This window comes from Calonectris borealis, chromosome 1, assembly GCF_964195595.1.
Source record: "Calonectris borealis chromosome 1, bCalBor7.hap1.2, whole genome shotgun sequence".
In the NCBI taxonomy this organism is placed as follows: domain Eukaryota; kingdom Metazoa; phylum Chordata; class Aves; order Procellariiformes; family Procellariidae; genus Calonectris; species Calonectris borealis.
In genome coordinates, this window is record NC_134312.1 from 199233405 (window position 1) to 199251893 (window position 18489).

Genomic DNA, 18489 nt, shown 5'->3' on the forward strand with positions numbered 1-18489 from the left:
AGTCACTCCATCATAGAAGGCCACTAGGTTGGTCAGGCAAGACCTGCGCTTGGTGAAGCCATCCTGGCTGTCTCGAATCACCTCCCTGTCTTTCATGTGCCCTAGCATAGCTTCCAGGAAGAAGTATACCTTTGAATATATGGCCTTGTTAAATAGCACACAGTTTTAGCTTCCAAAAGTACCTTAGGCTGTGGATCAGCCTCATCTAGAATCCAATAATCAGCCGTATCTATCAGCAGAAGTGTCTGAGCAGGACGGGCTGCAACAGTGTGCTGCAAACATGTCAGATTTAGCTGCTGTGGCAAAGTGCAAAGTTAGTGTCAGAAAAGTTTCATGGCCAGTAAGATTTGACATGCCTACATGCAGCTTCTCCAGCTTCCAGGACACTGACCCAGAAGCACACGTTAGCCTCTCCTGAGCTGAAACAAGTAGCTCTCTTGCTTTGAAAAGTTGCAGAGTGACTGCTAAACATGGTAGCAGCTGCTCTAAGTAACTCCACTAAGACAACATGTAAGACATAGCACACCACCTTTCACCTCTGTATGAGGACTGTTACATTCAGGAGTAGTTTCAAACAGCTTCAAACCTTCCTGTTTAATTCACAATTCCTTTTCTAAGCCAAGATGTAGGTCTCCTCTTCCTTCATCATACACCTGGTGCAAGGAAGCAACCTGTGATACGTAGCCCTGCCTTAGCAACCATCAAGCTGCCTCTGTCCCACAGGCTCTGTGTACAGCAGCAGTCTCTTGGCGACAGTATTTACCATCATGTATTTGGTGGCAATGCTGGCTTAAGGCACTCTCTCCCTTTCATCTCTGCTTTTTCTTCCTTGTCGTACATTGTCCTCAACTGTATTGATACAACTGATTATGAGGCTGAGCTGTAAATCTGACCACGGGACTGATCCAGGTTAAAAGTGATCAGTTCAGTGATCTGTTCCATAGCACACCCTAAAAATCCACTGTGCCAGCATAACTGCATTGTGGAAAGAACTTACTATGGCCAAAAATGTCATTTCAATATTTCTGAACTACAGCCTCAGATGTGATCTGTTGACAAAACAATCTAGAATTGCAGTTAAAGTTCTGAGTTGCAATATAAGCTTGATGACGCTGAGATATGGATTGCTTTTTCATATATAAATAAAAAAAATACATAGAAGCTATAGAGAGTTATGGTTTTTTTTTTTTTAAAATGCAAATTACGGTGACAGTACTGGAAGGACTCTCATTTCTGTACTGGAACATTGTCAGGAAAAGGCTGAAACCAAAACTATCCCAGGTTATTTTTTGTGCATTACCTGTGATTTATGTAAATTTGAATCATATATACGGTTTGATTTATACAAAAACACATTACTGCTAACATAGGACAAAAAAGGCTCTTGCTATCAAGCCACACCAGTGAGTATTCAGGCACTGGCAACCTGAAGCCACTTAAAGAATGAAAGATATTAAACCACTTGCTTAACTACATGATGCTTTGTTTCCTACTACATGAATGAAAAATGAAATAACGCTGAGCCACATGAAGCAAACATTTCCTCTGAATCGATACAATCATTTTAGTCTCCCACCCCAGAAGAAAGCACTGCTAAAAAAAAAAAAAAAACAAACCCAAAAAACCCCAACACAGACAAAAAACACCCCCAAACAAAAACCCCACACACTCAAAAGCAAGCTATTTGAGTGGTTCAAAGGCTTCACAAACATTACCAAGGACATGTTTATGAGAAGAAAAGGCTATATAGTTTGGTTTTTTTTTTAAATTAACAAATAGAAGCAAACAAACAGGAGAAGTTTTCACTCCCTTCCCCATCAACGCTAAATTGTTGATACAATAACAAAGCTGGCTTTCTTATGATGGCAATATGTTAAAAGTACTTTATAAAAAATATAATCAACGTAAGTGATCAATAGATTTTAGTTCTAAGTTAATGCAACATCTGCAGCGCTGCTGTTAGAACAGTTGATAGAGAACCAGAACAGAAAAGTTGAGGGTGGACTATTTTTTCTTATTTTAAGGAAGAAAGAATTACTTTAAAAACATTCTTGAAAAAGAGAGCCCCACTAAACTGCGACAGCAAAAGCTGAAAAGAATAGTCTAGATTTGGAACTAGTTACATGAAATAAGGGTGGGGTTTTTTGTTTTTTTTGTTTTTTTTTGTTTTGTTTCATGCTACAAAGGGTGTCTGAAGTTGCTTATCTATGCAGACAGGAAGCTGAACCCAATAGATTGAGCACTAGTTTGCAACTAAATTTAAACATTCATCATAGAATCATAAAGGTTGGAAAAGACCTCTAAGATCATCGAGTCCAACCGTCAATGCAACACCACCATACCCACTACACCACGTCCCTAAGTGCCTCATCTACACGTCTTTTAAATACTTCCAGGAATGGTGACTCAACCACTTCCCTGGGCAGCCTGTTCCAAGGCCTGACCACTCTTTCAGTAAAGAAATTTCTCCTAATGTCCAATCTAAACCTCCCTTGGCACAACTTGAGGCCATTTCCTCCCATCCTATCGCTAGTTACTTGGGAGAAGAGACCAACTCCTACCTCGCTACAACCTCCTTTCAGGTAGTTGTAGAGCACGATGAGGTCTCCCCTCAGGCCTCCTCTTCTCCAGGCTAAAGAACTCCAGTTCCCTCAGCCGCTCCTCATAAGACTTGTGCTCCAGGCCCTTCACCAGCTTCGTTGCCCTTCTCTGGACACGCTCCAGCACCTCCATGTCCTTCTTGTAGTGAGGGGCCCAAAACTGAACACAGTATTCAAGGTGCGGCCTCACCAGTGCCGAGTACAGGGGCACGATCACCTCCCTGCTCCTGCTGGCCACACTATTTCTGATAACAGCCAGGATGCCGTTGGCCTTCTTGGCCACCTGGGCACACTGCCGGCTCATGTTCAGCCGGCTGTCGACCAACATCCCCAGGTCCTTTTCCGCCAGGCAGCTTTCCAGCCACTCTTCCCCAAGCCTGTAGCATTGCATGAGGTTGTTGTGACCCAAGTGCAGGACCTCGCACTTGGCCTTGTTGAACCTCATACAATTGGCCTCAACCCATCGATCCAGCCTGTCCAGGTCCCTCTGCAGAGCCTTCCTACCCTCGAGCAGATCAACGCTCCTGCCCAACTGGGTGTCATCTGCAAACTTACTGAGGGAGCTCTCAATCCCCTCGTCCAGATCATTGATAAAGATATTGAACAGAACTGGCCCCAACATTGAGCCCTGGGGAACACCACTTGTGACCGGCCGCCAACTGGATTTAACTCCATTCACCACAACTCTTTGGGCCCAGCCATCCAGCCAGTTTTTTACCCAGCGAAGAGTGTACCTGTCTAAGTCATGAGCCGCCAGTTTCTCTAGGAGAATGCCATGGGAGACAGTGAATGATCTTCTCACTGTAAAATTTTTTTTTCTTATATAGAGATAAAACCTCTCTCCTGGTACAACTTGTACCCATTGCCACTTGTCTTGTCCATGTGGCACCTTGTGAAGGGAGAGCCTCCATCCTCTTGTGGACCACAGAGTGGTCTCTGTAGCCTCTGTCTACTCTATTCCACCAAAAACTTCCTGCATTACCATGGGCAAGTTGATTTCTGTGCTAATGTCTCATGTATAAATTAAGAAAAGGCAACAGTATTTCCTTAACCTAGAAAGGTATTACGAAATGCTCTCATAGTATAGCAACAAACGTCATATAAATAACTCAAGTTAATAGCTGTAAAAATAAGTATATACACACACACATATATATACACACACCCACTCTGTACAGGTGGTATTTTGCCCTGCACGTTTACCCATACTGTTAATGCAAGTCTGTGGTATACCTGAGTGTATCTGGCAACATGGGAACAGACTGGACTGTCACACAGGACCTGATTTAATTAGGCTTTAACCATACCTTAAGTCACATGTGCAGCCTGTGTTAAGATTCTTAAGTCTGATCTTCAAGTGTCACAGTGTCTTCCCTTAAGTGTAGGGACAACGAATGACTGTTGACTTAACTGGGTTTTATAACTCCACAATAGAAATCCCATTGAAGTTTAAAAAAACCCCAGATATCACAATTAGGTAACAACACCTTAGTTTTGATTTCTATAACATAATGTACTCAGTTTAACAAAGGCAAAAGGAAGAAAGTACATGCACAAGTGTACTTACACTCTAAACCAGTTGCCAATCAATTCAGTGACAATGTATTTAAATCATAGTACCCATCTGTAACATGGTATTTATCTTAATTTTTATCTTGAGAACTCCAGCTTTCCTTTCATAGTGTTTAGCCTATTAACTGTACTTGACTTTTGAAAGTAACACAGTTCCTATTTTTGTATAGCCAGTAATAACGAGAAAGAAATCTACAGATTTAGATTGTAGCTAAGATGAAGCAGTTTCTCATAAATAAGAATGAAGTGAGGTCTCTACAGTCCTTAACATTGGACTTGTCTGCTTCAGCTTACTCAGCATAGAAGTTCTACCTGAACTGAGTTTTGAGGGAAGGAAATAGGTATGTATGTTTACATCAACCGTTCACACAGTCCACTGCTGCATGACCCAATAGCTGGCCTTTTATATTTAACAATATGGGCTGAGGTTTTTTGTTACTAACATGAAAAAAAAAGAGACCTGTCAGTCAATTGCTTAAAACACTTTGGGGGAGGAACTGAACGAAAAAAATCCCTGGTAACATTGTATTTTACTATATACTTAGACATACTCATAGTCATGCTCACACATCCAGCAGTATATCTTAGTTTTATCCATGAGCACTAAGTATTTGATAGGAAAACAGACACATTATTTGTTATTATGAAACTGTTATTAAACTACAGCATAATTATATCATTGCTTTCTCACACATAAAAAAACCCAAGCAAACAAAACTCCTCCTGTGCTGCAAATTACTTCAAGTATATCATTAAATCCCTTTTCCCTTTGCATTCTGACCTTTGACTTAACACACTTTGTTGCTTCAAGCTCTAGTTCAGCATGACTACTTTCAACTGCATTTCAGTAACAGCCACAGCATCACATCCTTTGCTATGATTCACAGAAAATTGTACCTCTATTTATAAAGGAAATTATGCTTCCACTCACATTTAGGTTTGAGCAAAATCAGTTCAGTTATTTCAGTTCTAATGTAGCAGCAAAAGATAGTATTTGAAAGCCTATTCATGTCTGGGAGAAGTAATTGCTTACACATTGAAATTAATTAAGCATTCATATTTCCGGAAAAACTAATCCTAAGAATCAGGACTATCAGATTGTAAGCAAAAACAGTTAAAGTAAAAACATAACTTGAATAGTGTACTATTGCAAACAATGACCTTCCTATTTTAGTTTAGCATTTCTTTATTCAATTGAAAGCGTAATTACTGAGGGCATTCGTTTTTATGCTTTTGGTTTTTATTCGCCAACTAGGTAAGTATGCTACATCAATGCATATAATACTGTTTTAGTAGGACCACTGTTACAAAGTGCCATATTTACAAGGGCCTTTATAAATTAAAACACCCCCCAGAACCTTTCAGTCCTCAAATTTAAGGCCAATCTGAAAAAAACAAAACATCCAAACAAAACCACATCCATACAGTTAGTCATCTTCAAATCTCTACTTCAACAGCATTGTTTGTATGACTAAACCTTAAATAATACTGCCTAACATAGAAAGCAATCCTCTCTAAAGTGTGAAACTAAGTATTTCTATTAACGCATTGAACATTAGCTACAGAGGGTGGAGAGATAGGGAAAATGTGTCACTCAATTTCAGCAAATCTCTTCAAACCACTCACAAACCACAATACTTAATTTGTGCTTTTTTACAGAGCTGAATATAGTAAGAAATACAAACCCACAAACTGAAAGCTTCTTTTTCCTTGTTGTTTAAACACACATACACACCAGACTTAGTAATGTTTCATGTTAAATTTTTCAAAAATAACATTTCAAATTGCCCCTTGGATCTACATAATATACTTGCCTACAAAAGCAACCCTGAAAATTAAATTTCACTCCTCCAAAATAACACCCTAAATTCTACCTTTATCATCCTTTTTACACTATCAGTAAGAGTACAAAACAGAGTTTGCCCTTCTATATGCAAAGGCACTGGGCAGGGCAGCTACTTCTCTCTTGCTTTATGGCCCCACCTATCAGGTATCAATCAGACTGCACAGTTATGTCTGGGCCACAGTTTTACACTCTTAACAATGGGCAAGATGTAGGTATAGTAGCTGGACACTGAAGAAGGAGTCTTATGCTTATGCATGAGACTTGACAAGTCTGCTCACCCTTCATGATACCAGCTTGAACTCTCACTTTTTTGCCTGACCATCTTCACATGTCTAGCATGACACACCTGCTCCTCCAAAATATCCAGTCTCCTCATGATGCATAACTCATTCTATTATCTCTCTCTCCTCTGGTGATCGAGTTCGTGAATCCCACCATACCCCTCCCTTCCTCCTGTTTCAGCTATATCTTCCTTCATTGTTCTCTGTCCTTGCTTATACACAGCACCTACTTTCTCTGTGCTGAAAGCAACTAAGATACCCCTTATGACTTGCATTCAGACTTGGAATTTTGCTGGAAATTTTGCCAAGTTAACTTTCTAGTTCTACTGAATCCCAGTCCATAACCTCAGTCACCATTTATCTCCATTGATTCATTTCTGCATTCCTAAAAAACCTGCTAATCCCAAAACTTTTATGGGGATTTTCTTTTGGAAAAGATGCAGTTGTTTCAACAGAAAAAACATTTACATAAGACTCACAATAAGAATCTTTCGTTCTCCATGATATTAACAAGGACTTCTTATATGCTTTCTACATATTACCATGTATTTTTCTGGCCTCAACCCTCTCAATTACTTTACACAGCATAAAGATATGGATTATGTTTATAGCAATTTTAAGTTGTAAAACAAAGAAATTGAGCCTCACTTGAATCTAGCTTCCCAACACAAAGTGCTCCAACCACTGAGCTAGTGAAAACAGAACAATGACCTATCTCCCAGCTGTTCTAAGGAAATATCTCAGTTCTCACTTGAATCCTATTCTATATTTATGTGCTTATGCCCTTATTTTTATTATAGACCATTCTGTTAAGACAAGCTGTTGTATAGAAAATATTTAAACATTGTCTATCGTGGCAATTTCACCTAAAATCCAGAACTGAAAGTCGGCATTGTAAAAATCAAGTCCCCCCCATTTCAGTGGTCTGTACCAATCACTAGTTTGAAATTCATTTTTCATACTCTACTCTACACAATGAGGTTATTCAGTCTTAATTCCCTGTAGATTTTTCCCCCTTTGTAGCACTAACTCACCTTTAAAAAAAATCATTTTAATTTGAGAGCGCATGCCCAGATCCTCTAATGGTACTTTATTAATGGCATCATCATTTTCTGAACATTTTATATAGAGAGAACCAGAAAACATGGTACTTGAAAAACTGTAAAAGGTTCAAACACCAAAATCATAAACAAAAAATATTTCCACATAAGTACAGATATCTATTATTTTAACCACAGACATAAATGCACTTATTGGAAACAAAGTAAATTCAAGAAAGCATGATTTGCTTACCTTTGAGAGTTCCATTCCAGGTCCACACTGTTTGCAGAGGATACAATTTCCAGTGTGGTCCCTAAATTCTTGCTCTCTGCAATCTCCAGTCTCACAAATTACCCTACTTAGCTTAAAAAAAGAAAATAAACTCACCAAAATATAATTAATCTGTGATTAACATATAATTTATATAAACTCTAAATCTGAGAAATAAATTCATGATTCTACCTTAAAAATAACTTTCTGCATTACCAAAAACTTTAAATATGGCAATGAAAATTGATCATCTAACTCCAAATATGGATAAGTGGCCTGAATCTTAAAGTTTCTCAGTACTCAGTGACTTGCAATATTTTACAATTTTTAGAAGAGCTGCTTGATATTTGATACTTGTGGAGTGTTAAAACACTTAATTGTTTGAACATAAGTTTAAGTTCCTTACCTTATTCAACATTATGAAAAATACACATGACCATTTACTAAAGCTACAATTTTCATGACAGTAAGCTACATCACATCACATTATATTGCTGTGTTTCATTTATTTGTGGTTTTTTATTTTTCTAATGATGTTATTACAATTGAATAAATAAGCTAAAATCTATTCCTTTAAAAATAAATATTTAGAGATTTTGGAAACTGAAAAAAAAAAAAACCAAACCTGCATGAATATTATTTATTCTAAATTTTACTATCACTTTATGTTTAATGGGCCAAATGAGAGAGCATCCAATTTCTGCCTTCAAAGGCACTTAAGTACATTATCTGACCAAACCAGAAACTAAGATTATGAGAAATACCATAAGCAGTAATATCAGCCATGCAAAGTCTCAGTATAATCACTGGAATCCTACCCACGAACATTAGCAAACCCTGTGAGCTCCCTCAATAGAATTCTAAATTAAATGTCTAGATATAGGCTTCCATCACAGAAAGTGCTCTCCACAATTGCTACTAAATTCTTAGTTTGTGTATTAGTCTTTTCAGAAAGACCAAAGCCTTTCTGATAGCTATGAAGCATTAATTACCCTTAGTTCTAGAGCTTGTCTCTGCAAGCCAGAGTTGAAGCATGCTTAGTAGGCAATGTAATTGTGTGCTATGCTATGTTCTGTGGATAAATTGAATACTCCAAACTCCTAAACTATATATATATATATATATAGCATACTATACCAAGAAATGGCAACTGCAAATTGCCTAGAATTCCTGCCATCTCTCTGAAGTGAAGCGGTATCACCTTCAGAGCACTATATTCACCTATATTTTCTGTCCTAGTCCAGTCCTTCTTCCATGAAGAGGCTCACAAGGTAGAATTTTTAATTGCATGTGAGGAGTAGCAAGAAATTATACAAACCAGTTGACTAAGCTCACTTTAAAATTGATAAAATGCGTATGTAATTGCCTGTGTATATGTGTTTAAGACTTTTAGTGTTAGCAGTAACGTGTAAAACAAAAGACACTATTCCTGTGTCCCAATATAATTTTTCAACATTCATCCTGGGGAAAGAAAAAAAAATTTAATTTACCAAATAAGCTAGTAAAATTACAAGCATCTTCAGTTTATCTTCTCCTTGTAATCCTTTAGCATCCATTTCTTACAATTAAACCTTTCTCCCTATGAAAAAAAAAAAAGAAAAAAAGAAAAAAATCATTATATTTCACAATGTTGCTTAAATTGCAAAAGTCATATGTCCATAGTACTACTTCATGTCATTCAGCATGTCAAAGTATGTATCTGTGAACGCCATTAAAATATTTCAGATGGATTCCTTGAAGCTAAACAACAAACATATGCTTTAAAAATCATGTTCTTTTTTAGAAGACAAGGCAATATACACAAAGTTTCTATAGCCTTAATTCTCAAAAGAAGAAGAGACTGCTATCAGTCTAGATTACAGAACATCAACATTTGTAAATCTAACCACCCTAACTTATCTTTCTTGCTTGTTAGATGCCCAAAACTAAGTACATGATGAACAGACAAAAATCAGTTTCTTCAAATATGCCACATATCAGCCAAGACATAGCTGATCACGAGACTGTTCCTTCTGTGTTGCAATGTGGAGCAGAATGGGTTTGCCTAGTAGCTAAGACAACCTCTTCTACTTCATTCTGCAATGAACTGGAGGCATACACAGGACCTGTTTCTACCACTTCCCTAAGGGATATTAACTCCTTAGGATAGGTTAACATGATTGTTTATGATCTGGTAGGCAAAGACTATTATAGAAGACATTTCAAACAGCATAACCAAATCACATCCTACCTCAGACAATTTTTATCATAATCTCAGAAAAAGAGTCTATAAAGCCTTGCTTAATTATTTTTTAAGAAGTGGTAACAAACAAATGATAAAAAAAAAAATGAAGGGGAACTATTTGAAATGGTCACAGGAAGGAAGTTGTAATTTGGGATTAGGTTTTTTGAATTATTAAGTCAATGAACGGCACCCCAACAATCACCAAGAATATTGTGCCTGGCCAACAGAACATTTTTTCTCCTCTTACTTTCCCTTTGTTTATTTGAGTCTTTGTGTTAATTTCCGGTTTCTTACTTTTTGATTTTGTCAGTTACCTGGAAATGCAAGTCTAACTTTTAGTTCAGAAATCCAAACTATATAGCATCAATAACAAGAAAAGAATATATAAATCCAGCTTACATAACACGCTATTTGAATTTGATCCTAATTTGCATACCTTATATGACAGTAATATAAAGTCATTATTTTTCAGATCTAGCTGAAAGCAATGTTTAAAACATCTCTGGCCTACTTCAGAGCTTAAGGACTGATGTTTAATTACACTGTTTTGAAAGACAAAATAAGTAATTTTTATCATTTAAGAGTAGAAGAGACTGACACATGAAAGGATGGAACCCAAAACATAAGGAAAGTAGTATAGGAAAAGATTAAGAACAGCTGCAAAATGCTTTACAATATGGAATTATAACAAGCATGATACACTTCAAAAAATATACAACCAGAATGAGCATAAACTATAAGTAACACACAAATTCACATTTTACTGCATGAATACCCTAATTAACAAATTCTAATCAATAAGAAGAAAGTAGCAGTATTGATATAATAAGAAGAAAGTGGCACTATTGATATATTTTAAGATAAATTGTATTTTGAAGTGCAAAAAAGAGCTGAAGTCTGCTAGGAAGAACAGAACAGGCAAAGAGGTGTGTCAGGCAGCACTCTACAGGAAAGCCAAGATTACATTTTTATGGTTATTTCTTACTTAGTGATGGTAATGGTCTATGGGCCAATGACAATTATCAAATTATATGCATGTCAACATGGGTAAAAAAGAAGACATACCATCAAGTAATACAAATACAGACAGATACAGTAGGTTGCTTTTGTAAGTCTGAAGAAAAAAAAAAAGCAGAGAAACATGAAATGGGAAATCTCAGAAAGAATTCTGGATGACCCAAATACAAAAATTTGATGCAAAAAGCACTGTAGAACAAATGGAAAAATGGAAAACAAGAGTCAACAAATTTTAAAAGTTAAGTGTACAGGGTTGGCACGAGAAGCTGACAGCGCTAATGCTGCAAAAAAAATTAGGTATACAAGAACAAAAGTATATAAGAACAAAATAATTTCTAAGAATAGCAAAGACCAAACAGGGGACAGAGACAGTAAAAATACTGTTAAGGGAACTCAGAAGTTTCAAGAAACGTTTCTCATCTATGTTTGGAAAGAAACAAGATGGATAAAACCACACATCATATAATGTATCTTCCGGCTCAATAGTAACTGAAGATCTGCTAAGTAAAAACAAAAGACAAATTGTGAGACTTTGCACCTCAGTAACCTTGAAAAAAGTATCAAGAAAGACTTAAGCTTGCTGCTGTTCAATTTTTATACAGTTTGGAATGCTGCAGAAATTCAAGAATGGTAATGTTATTAAAAGATCAAAAAAGAACTAGGAATAGTAATACAATAAACATCTCTACACAATATTACAGAAAAGCAGTCCTGCAAAACAAACTTGACTTCACTTGATTCAGAGAAGACAAAACAATAAAGCTAAAAGTCTAAAAGCTAAATGGTATAAACTGATTAAATATTAATTCAAAGAATGATGCTGAAACGAAAGGGATTTTGGAGAAAAATCCCAATTGACTTCTTGATTTCATAGTATTCAGTGGAAAAAATTAAACACTTTATATGCTTTCTTAATTGCTGTAGGAGGCAAAACTTTACGTAAGGGTGCAAGTGAAATAAAACTGTAAATGTAACTGAGTTGCTTAGAGCTGAATGACAAGTGATTATTCCAAGTCGTATGAATTTATAGTCGTTATATTCCTTAATAATATTATTGTTAAAGAAATAAAACATAGCACAATTCTAATGTAATTATGACCATCTATATAATACTACCAAGATTTTAAAAATAGGGTTCTTTATAAGGTTAAAAGTATGTTTTATTTTAAATTTTAAGATTTACTTTTGCCAAATTTACTTTAGATGTGCCAAATCAAAAAACAAATTATATATTTTTATGTCAAGTTTCATGTAGAATTATCAATAAAAACAATATTGGTGAGCTGTACTAAGCCTAATGATCTAAAACATGCAGCTGTGACATAACCTAAACAGTATGTATTTTTTCTGAGCAGGTCACCTTAAGTATGGAAAAATAAAGAAAATTAATAACAGCCTGATTAACTGGGCAGCAGATTCAGTACTTGCCATATTATTGCAATAAAACTATATTAGCTTTATGTAATGAAGCCACCTACATCCTATATATTTTTTCCAATATGCAATAACCTGAAGATTTAATACTGTAAAAAAGTTAGCATATAAACTATTAAAACCAATATTGAAACAAAGCTAATGATGTATTTTTATGTTTGTAATATTCTGGAATCACAATTGGATTAAAAAACAAATGCCAGTTTTTAATAGAAGGTAGTACAGAATAACAAGCGGTACTAAAAATGTTGCTGATCATGCTGACAGCTCATATTTCAGTTTTGGAGTTGCCATATCTGTTATAAGATGATCCTCTTAGAGCATGTACCTCAAAGACTTTTAGAACATAGAAAGCACATGGAGAAGCATGCTGTACTAAAACACATTTTGTTGACTTAGGTGTGGAAATTTTATTGCACCTGTGAAATATTTTCTATTTAAAAGAGAATCTACTGCCTTTATAACACTCTTGCCAAATCCAACACCTTCAAACATCAGGACTTCCAAAACCCAGAGTAAATTTTCAAAATCAAGTGTTTTAGAACTATCATGGACTTCTCCAACTCATCTACACATTTTACTGAGCTTCAGATTTGTTGACTGATCATATGTGTACGATGGAATCTCATAACTTTAGATCTATGATATAATATGAGATATCTTCTAGATAATTTGTCTTTTATAAGCATCAAATCTTCCAAAATAAGCTTGCAGGTCTATGGGCCTTAAACTTCAGTGCACTTCAGTAGGTTCAGTAGCACCAAAACATGTTCAAATCATTTCAGTAGACGTGTATGAATACCTGTGGTATTGTATCATGCAATCATTGTGCTTATTGTCCCAGTTCCTACCAAAAAAAGTCCAAAGACTATACACTGGCTATAACATATGAGAAAGAAATTAATTGGTGTACAATAAAAAAAACATTGTTAAGAGTACAAAAAAAAATGTTTCTTTTCATGACAACAGTTTGATAAAAATAATGCAAATGGTCAAGGCACATTAATAACTCATGGTATTGAAAGCAAGTCCTGAAGGAGATATAACTGTGCCAGCTGTTTGTTTCCTGTTTCTGCCTCCAGTTTGGTTAAAAGCCCTGCTTAAAAAGCAGACACTGCAGCACTTAATAATAGATTGCCATTGGGCAAATTTGTTCTCTCTTGATATCAAGTGGCACTACACTGATGTCTGTTGGACACAAGCCATTCACCTCATATGCATTCAAGTAAGAAGCAACTGGAAGTTTTTGCCTCTAAAATATGTGCGACCAAATAGAAGTTCAATACATTTAAACATTATTTGTTCTTGTTCAGATACTGGTATTTACAATGTTGAGTTCAGTTATCCTCAATTTTATTAAATGAAAGAAAACAGTTTTCCGGACACAGTTTTTTGAGGTCAGTAAATCATTCCAAATGCATCTTTTTAGGTTAACAGTAATATGCTTGCCCAAAACACTTCGGGAAAAGCAATTATCATTGGTAATGTACTGAACTCAAGATACAGAGCTTCCATTAAGAAATGCAGTTGCATAGTTTTAAGGTTTTGTGGAGCTTACTATGCGTATGTATAAAGAGGGCAATATCAAACAATAAATTAGGAACATGTAATAAATGTATTGTGGAAGTAAGAACTTCCAACCTTCCAGGGTCCTAGAATCTACTGTCCTCCAAAACTTACTTCTACGTTTACTTGCTTGCCCGAGTCATCATTCTATTTCAAAGTCAATCTGTCAGAAAAATACTTCTTCCTCCTCTCCAAAAAAATAAAGTTTCACCATGAAAGACACATCACTTCAAGACTCGAGGCAGCATGATTAAATTATGGCCTACTAGCAGGTTTCTCATACATGTAAGCATCGAAACTTTGAAGTCAACATCATCCATCTTCTAAAGGAAATTTTAGAAGGGGTGAAGAGTCCCGACTTCAAATTCACTTAACTTTCCTAGATCTTATAAGTTTCCCATATTTGATTTGACATTCATACTTGACGACCACTTTTCATGCTCTCTGTAACACTGGCAAAGACTACTCTGAGAAGTTCCGGATAAAAAAAGAGGGAGGAAAATATAATCATCTTATCTTGCCAACAGAGGTCTCTGGTATCCAATGAATAGGATCTCAGCTCCCTTCTAACTACCCTGTTTCCCACCTGCAGCTGTCAACTGCATGCAATAAAATGACACGGAGTGGCAGATGGCTTTAGCAGAGTCAGTGCCCCAGGGGCAAGAAACAAGAGAAGGGAAAGTACTTATGCTGCTGCAATGATAAAGACAAAGGGAACAAGTTAGAGACAAGAACTTCCACTACAGAGCTACACATTGTTATTCTGTCTCATGCTTCTAGAACACCTTCCCTTTACACCCAGCCCACAACCCTTGTACTTTTCCCCTTTGTGAAGTAAACGATGTCTTGTCTGACCACATTTGCTCCAATTGCTCTGAGAAGGACCATGTGCAGGGGGGAGAAAAAAAGTACTGCCAGCTAGGTAGCATTCATCACGTTAAATATCATGTTGAATAAATCCGTATTTTTCAGAAGCTGCCATACATTAAATTGTACAAAATGAGGCAACTATAAATCTATTTCTAGCTTTGTAAAGACAGAGATAGCAGATTAAAGTTGGAACATGGCTGGTGATAGAAAACATTTATATCTATTTTAGGGGCTGAGAGACGAGAGAAAGGAGGTTTACACACAGCCAGGAAATATTTGTGCTCCTTCTGAGTACCATATGCTTTGAGTTATGTTAGCTGAAGTACCTGACTTTACAGGAATAATGGTGATAATAATTTAACACTCCAAAGAAGCATCTTTACACTGTCTTCACTATAATATACAGCATTTACAGAATGCATTATATCCCAGTGTCTCAAAAAGGGTATAATCAGCACAACTTGAGAATGAACTACATAATTCATCCCTGGTTTTGCTACTTACAAATGATGTTCCAAATACATGCTGGTAAAATTATGTAAAACAGTTTATCATCCATGTTCTTCAACATATCCAGACTATCATTAATTAGAAATTATAATAAAATATTGTAACAAAGGTGCAATGTGATGACATTTTTCCTACACTTAAAAAAAAGTTTTTTAGAGGATCAGAACCTGTGATTCACACAAGAACTCCTAATCCCACTGAAGTTGATGAGACTACTCATACAAATAATGATGTGCTTCAACATCAAAACTGTGGTAAAAAATGTTGCTCCTTCCATTTAACACATCTCACTCATCTCAACTTCTAGGAGACACTAGTTTGCCAGATGAAACCTCAGAGTAGAGCTGCATTTGTACATATTTGTACTTAGATATGTGAGTAATACAATGAAATGAGAATGCCAATATTATATTCATATTCCGTTTATACCAAAGTATACTAATAGTTATTTTTCAAAGTAATTTTTAAGAATCATAAATGATAAAGCATTTGGCTGGTTAATACAGTAACTATTGCAATGGTGCAATGCCAATGCGTTACATTTATCCAGCCACCCTTTAGCTGTTTTGGATAGCATGCAATGTCTTAAAAAACACAGACATGAGTTACTTTCATTCTCAGCATTCTCTTTTATTAGTATTGCAACTGCAAGTTGTGGAAACTGAGAAAAAGTAACTTACTGCCTCCTTAACTGACAATTTAAACATCTTATTACAGAACTAATAAAGAAGTTTACTTCTATTTCTAAAAAAAAAAATGCTTTGCTTATATGGTAAAAAGCTTCCAGTTAATACACCTAACTTGTTTTACATGTGATGGTGAAGGTGTGCTTGAAAGACATTAGTTAACAGTAGTTAACAAATCTACCTACAGGTTGAATCCACATTTGCCACTTTTGCTCGTATTAAATGCTACTGGACTCCTTTGTTAATTCCATAAAAGCATTCATTTAAAGTAGCTGTAAGTATAAAGGCGGTAAACAGGTATTGAGTATCAAGATTTTTCATGAATATCAGGGAAAGCTTTCAGTCCAAGGTCAGATTAATGGAGAGAGACATCAGGAAAGGAAGTCAAACAATCAAAGGCTTTTCAACAGAACCATAATTGTGGCTTTTCAACCTCTTACCAGCCGAGAGAAAAAGTTATTAGCTCCTGTTTCTTCAAATCCAGCTCCAAAATTGTTTGACGTGAACAGCAACTTATTTATGCAGTAGACACGAGAAGAGCTTATGAACAAGAAAGCCCGGCTTTCAGGGACTTTTTGTTCGCCGCAGTTCGGAGCCTGGAGGAGTTACTCTAGGGCTGTCGAGATCTGCAAAACCCAGCAACACCAGCTGCGATTCTCCTTCGCTGCGCGGTGCCCTTCATACCCTGGGACGCCCCTTCATACTGTGGGACGCCTCGGGGCAGAGGGGCCGCTTAGAGAGCGCAGAGCTGGAGCCATCTCGGGGAGGAAGAGATCCAGCGAAGCCCTCCCCTCCGCCTCCGCCTCCCCTCCCCTCCTCCCCCGCAGCCTGAGCCTTCCGCGGGGGGTCATTCCCATCATCTCCCCAGCCGACGCAGCGGGCCCTACGCGCAACGCGAAGGCAGAGCGGGCCGGTGCCAGGCGCACGGCGGAGCTGCGGGCGCCCAGCACTCTCGGGTCAGCGCCCAGCCAGGCCGGTGCCCTGGGGCGTGGAGGGGGGAAGCTGCGCGGAACCCCGGTAAGCGGGGACGCCGCTGCTTTCCCCCCGTGGCAGCCCCGCTCCGCGCACCCTGGCCTCAAAGTCTCCCTCCTGCCCGCAGGGGGCGAGGGACGCCCCTCTGAAGGAAGGGGAGGGGAGGGCCAGGCACGCTCCGAGGCTGACGGGATTGGGCCCGCCCGGATCTCCCACGCACCCACCTGCCACGCCGCGGCCTGCTGGCCACCCCGGGCGCTGCGGCGGGGTGCCGGCCGGCCGCCCGCCACCGAGGAGCGCTCGCCCCCGCCCGCTCCCTCCTTCGCCTCCTCTCGCTCCGGCTCGCCCCGTCACCCCGGCAACGCCGCGCCGCGCCGCTCCCCTCCCTCCTTCGCCGCAGGGGCTGGGCTCAGGTGACCGGAGGCAGCCAATCAGCAGCCCCCCGGCCCACGTGCCCCATGGCGAGGAGGCGCGCGCCCGCGGAGGCAGCCGCGGGAGGGAGGGGTCGCGCGGCCGAGGCGGCGGCGGCGGCGGTTGGGCATCGCGCGCGCCCCGCGGTGGGGAGAGGCCGTTAGCGCCCGCCGGCTGAGGGGGCGGGAGGGGCCTTGCTCCCGCCTCCTCTTCTGTGAGGGGCTGCTCGCTTCCCGCTTGGGTCTTTTGTGAGGGGCTGCCCGCTTCCCGCTTAGGTCTCCTCCCTGCCGGGAGATGCGTACGTGGTGGTCAGTGGTGGGGTGTGTCTTGTACTAGTGGTGCTAAGCCAGGGTGAACCACAAATGAGGCGCTAGGGTCCCTTTTATCTTACCAGGATGATAGTGGAGACTTGCTGTGCGCACCTAGGTGGTTCCTTGCGGGCCGCATTTGCCACCCTGTCTCCAGGAGCAGTCTGGGCTTTGGGGGCTGCAGCCTTGGTGTTGCTGATCTCCCTCAGTAGGAGCCCTGGTTTAGAAGTGTTTATGGCTGCCTGTCCCTGGACTGTTGGGCTGTTGTTAAGCGGACTGGGCACACCCCTTTCCCACCATTCAGAAGGTAAGCGTGGAAGGAGTCCTTGTAACTCACCAAAGTCCCTTTTGCCTATCCCACCCAAAGATCACGATGGAGGTCCTCTGACAACGCAAAATCCTCTCCTTTGTGAAGTACTTGAGTAGCTTTTTTTCTTGCTAGCTCAGAATCTGAAATAATTTTCCATTCTGCAGGTAATGTTACCCAGCTATGAGTGTAGTGTCAATACCAAATGTGAGTTCAGAAATCCAGCTCTTCACAGAGAAGAAATTGTTCACAGTCACTAGAAAGGGTGTACTTTACTGCTACTTACTGTGACGTAAATTAAGAGCCTTGCTGGAGTTAGTGATGCTCCAACTTTGGTGAAACCAATCTTGGAGACCTTGGAGAAAGAACTGCTACTGCAGGGATTTCACGTCATTGGTTTTACTTCTAATGAAAAGGTTATTGTTACCACTACAGCCTAGACAATTGTATGGATACACTGGGAACTGAGTTAGCTTCTGAAGAGAATGAACTAGTGGATATAAAGCATTTTCAAATAAACAGAATTTTGGGGGCCTTCTCACAGAGATAGAATTTTGCGGTTTGCCAGCCACGT

General features: G+C 38.9%; 1 protein-coding gene across 2 annotated transcripts in view; it reads right to left on the reverse strand.

Moving 5' to 3' along the window:
• Positions 1-17014, reverse strand: part of TNFRSF19 (TNF receptor superfamily member 19) — a 60781-nt gene extending 43767 nt beyond the window's left edge. Inside the window, exons 1-3 of one of the 2 annotated variants that reach the window (XM_075139925.1) lie at positions 16358-17014; positions 9101-9189; positions 7593-7703 (exon numbers count right to left, since the gene is read on the reverse strand). In XM_075139925.1, the coding sequence (XP_074996026.1) occupies positions 7593-7703; positions 9101-9166 (177 nt within the window). In that variant the 5' untranslated portion in view covers positions 9167-9189; positions 16358-17014. Of the gene's footprint in view, positions 1-7592; positions 7704-9100; positions 9307-16357 lie in introns of those variants that run through there. The other variant, XM_075139926.1, reaches the window with a different exon arrangement.
• Between the last annotated feature and the right edge of the window lie 1475 nt (positions 17015-18489).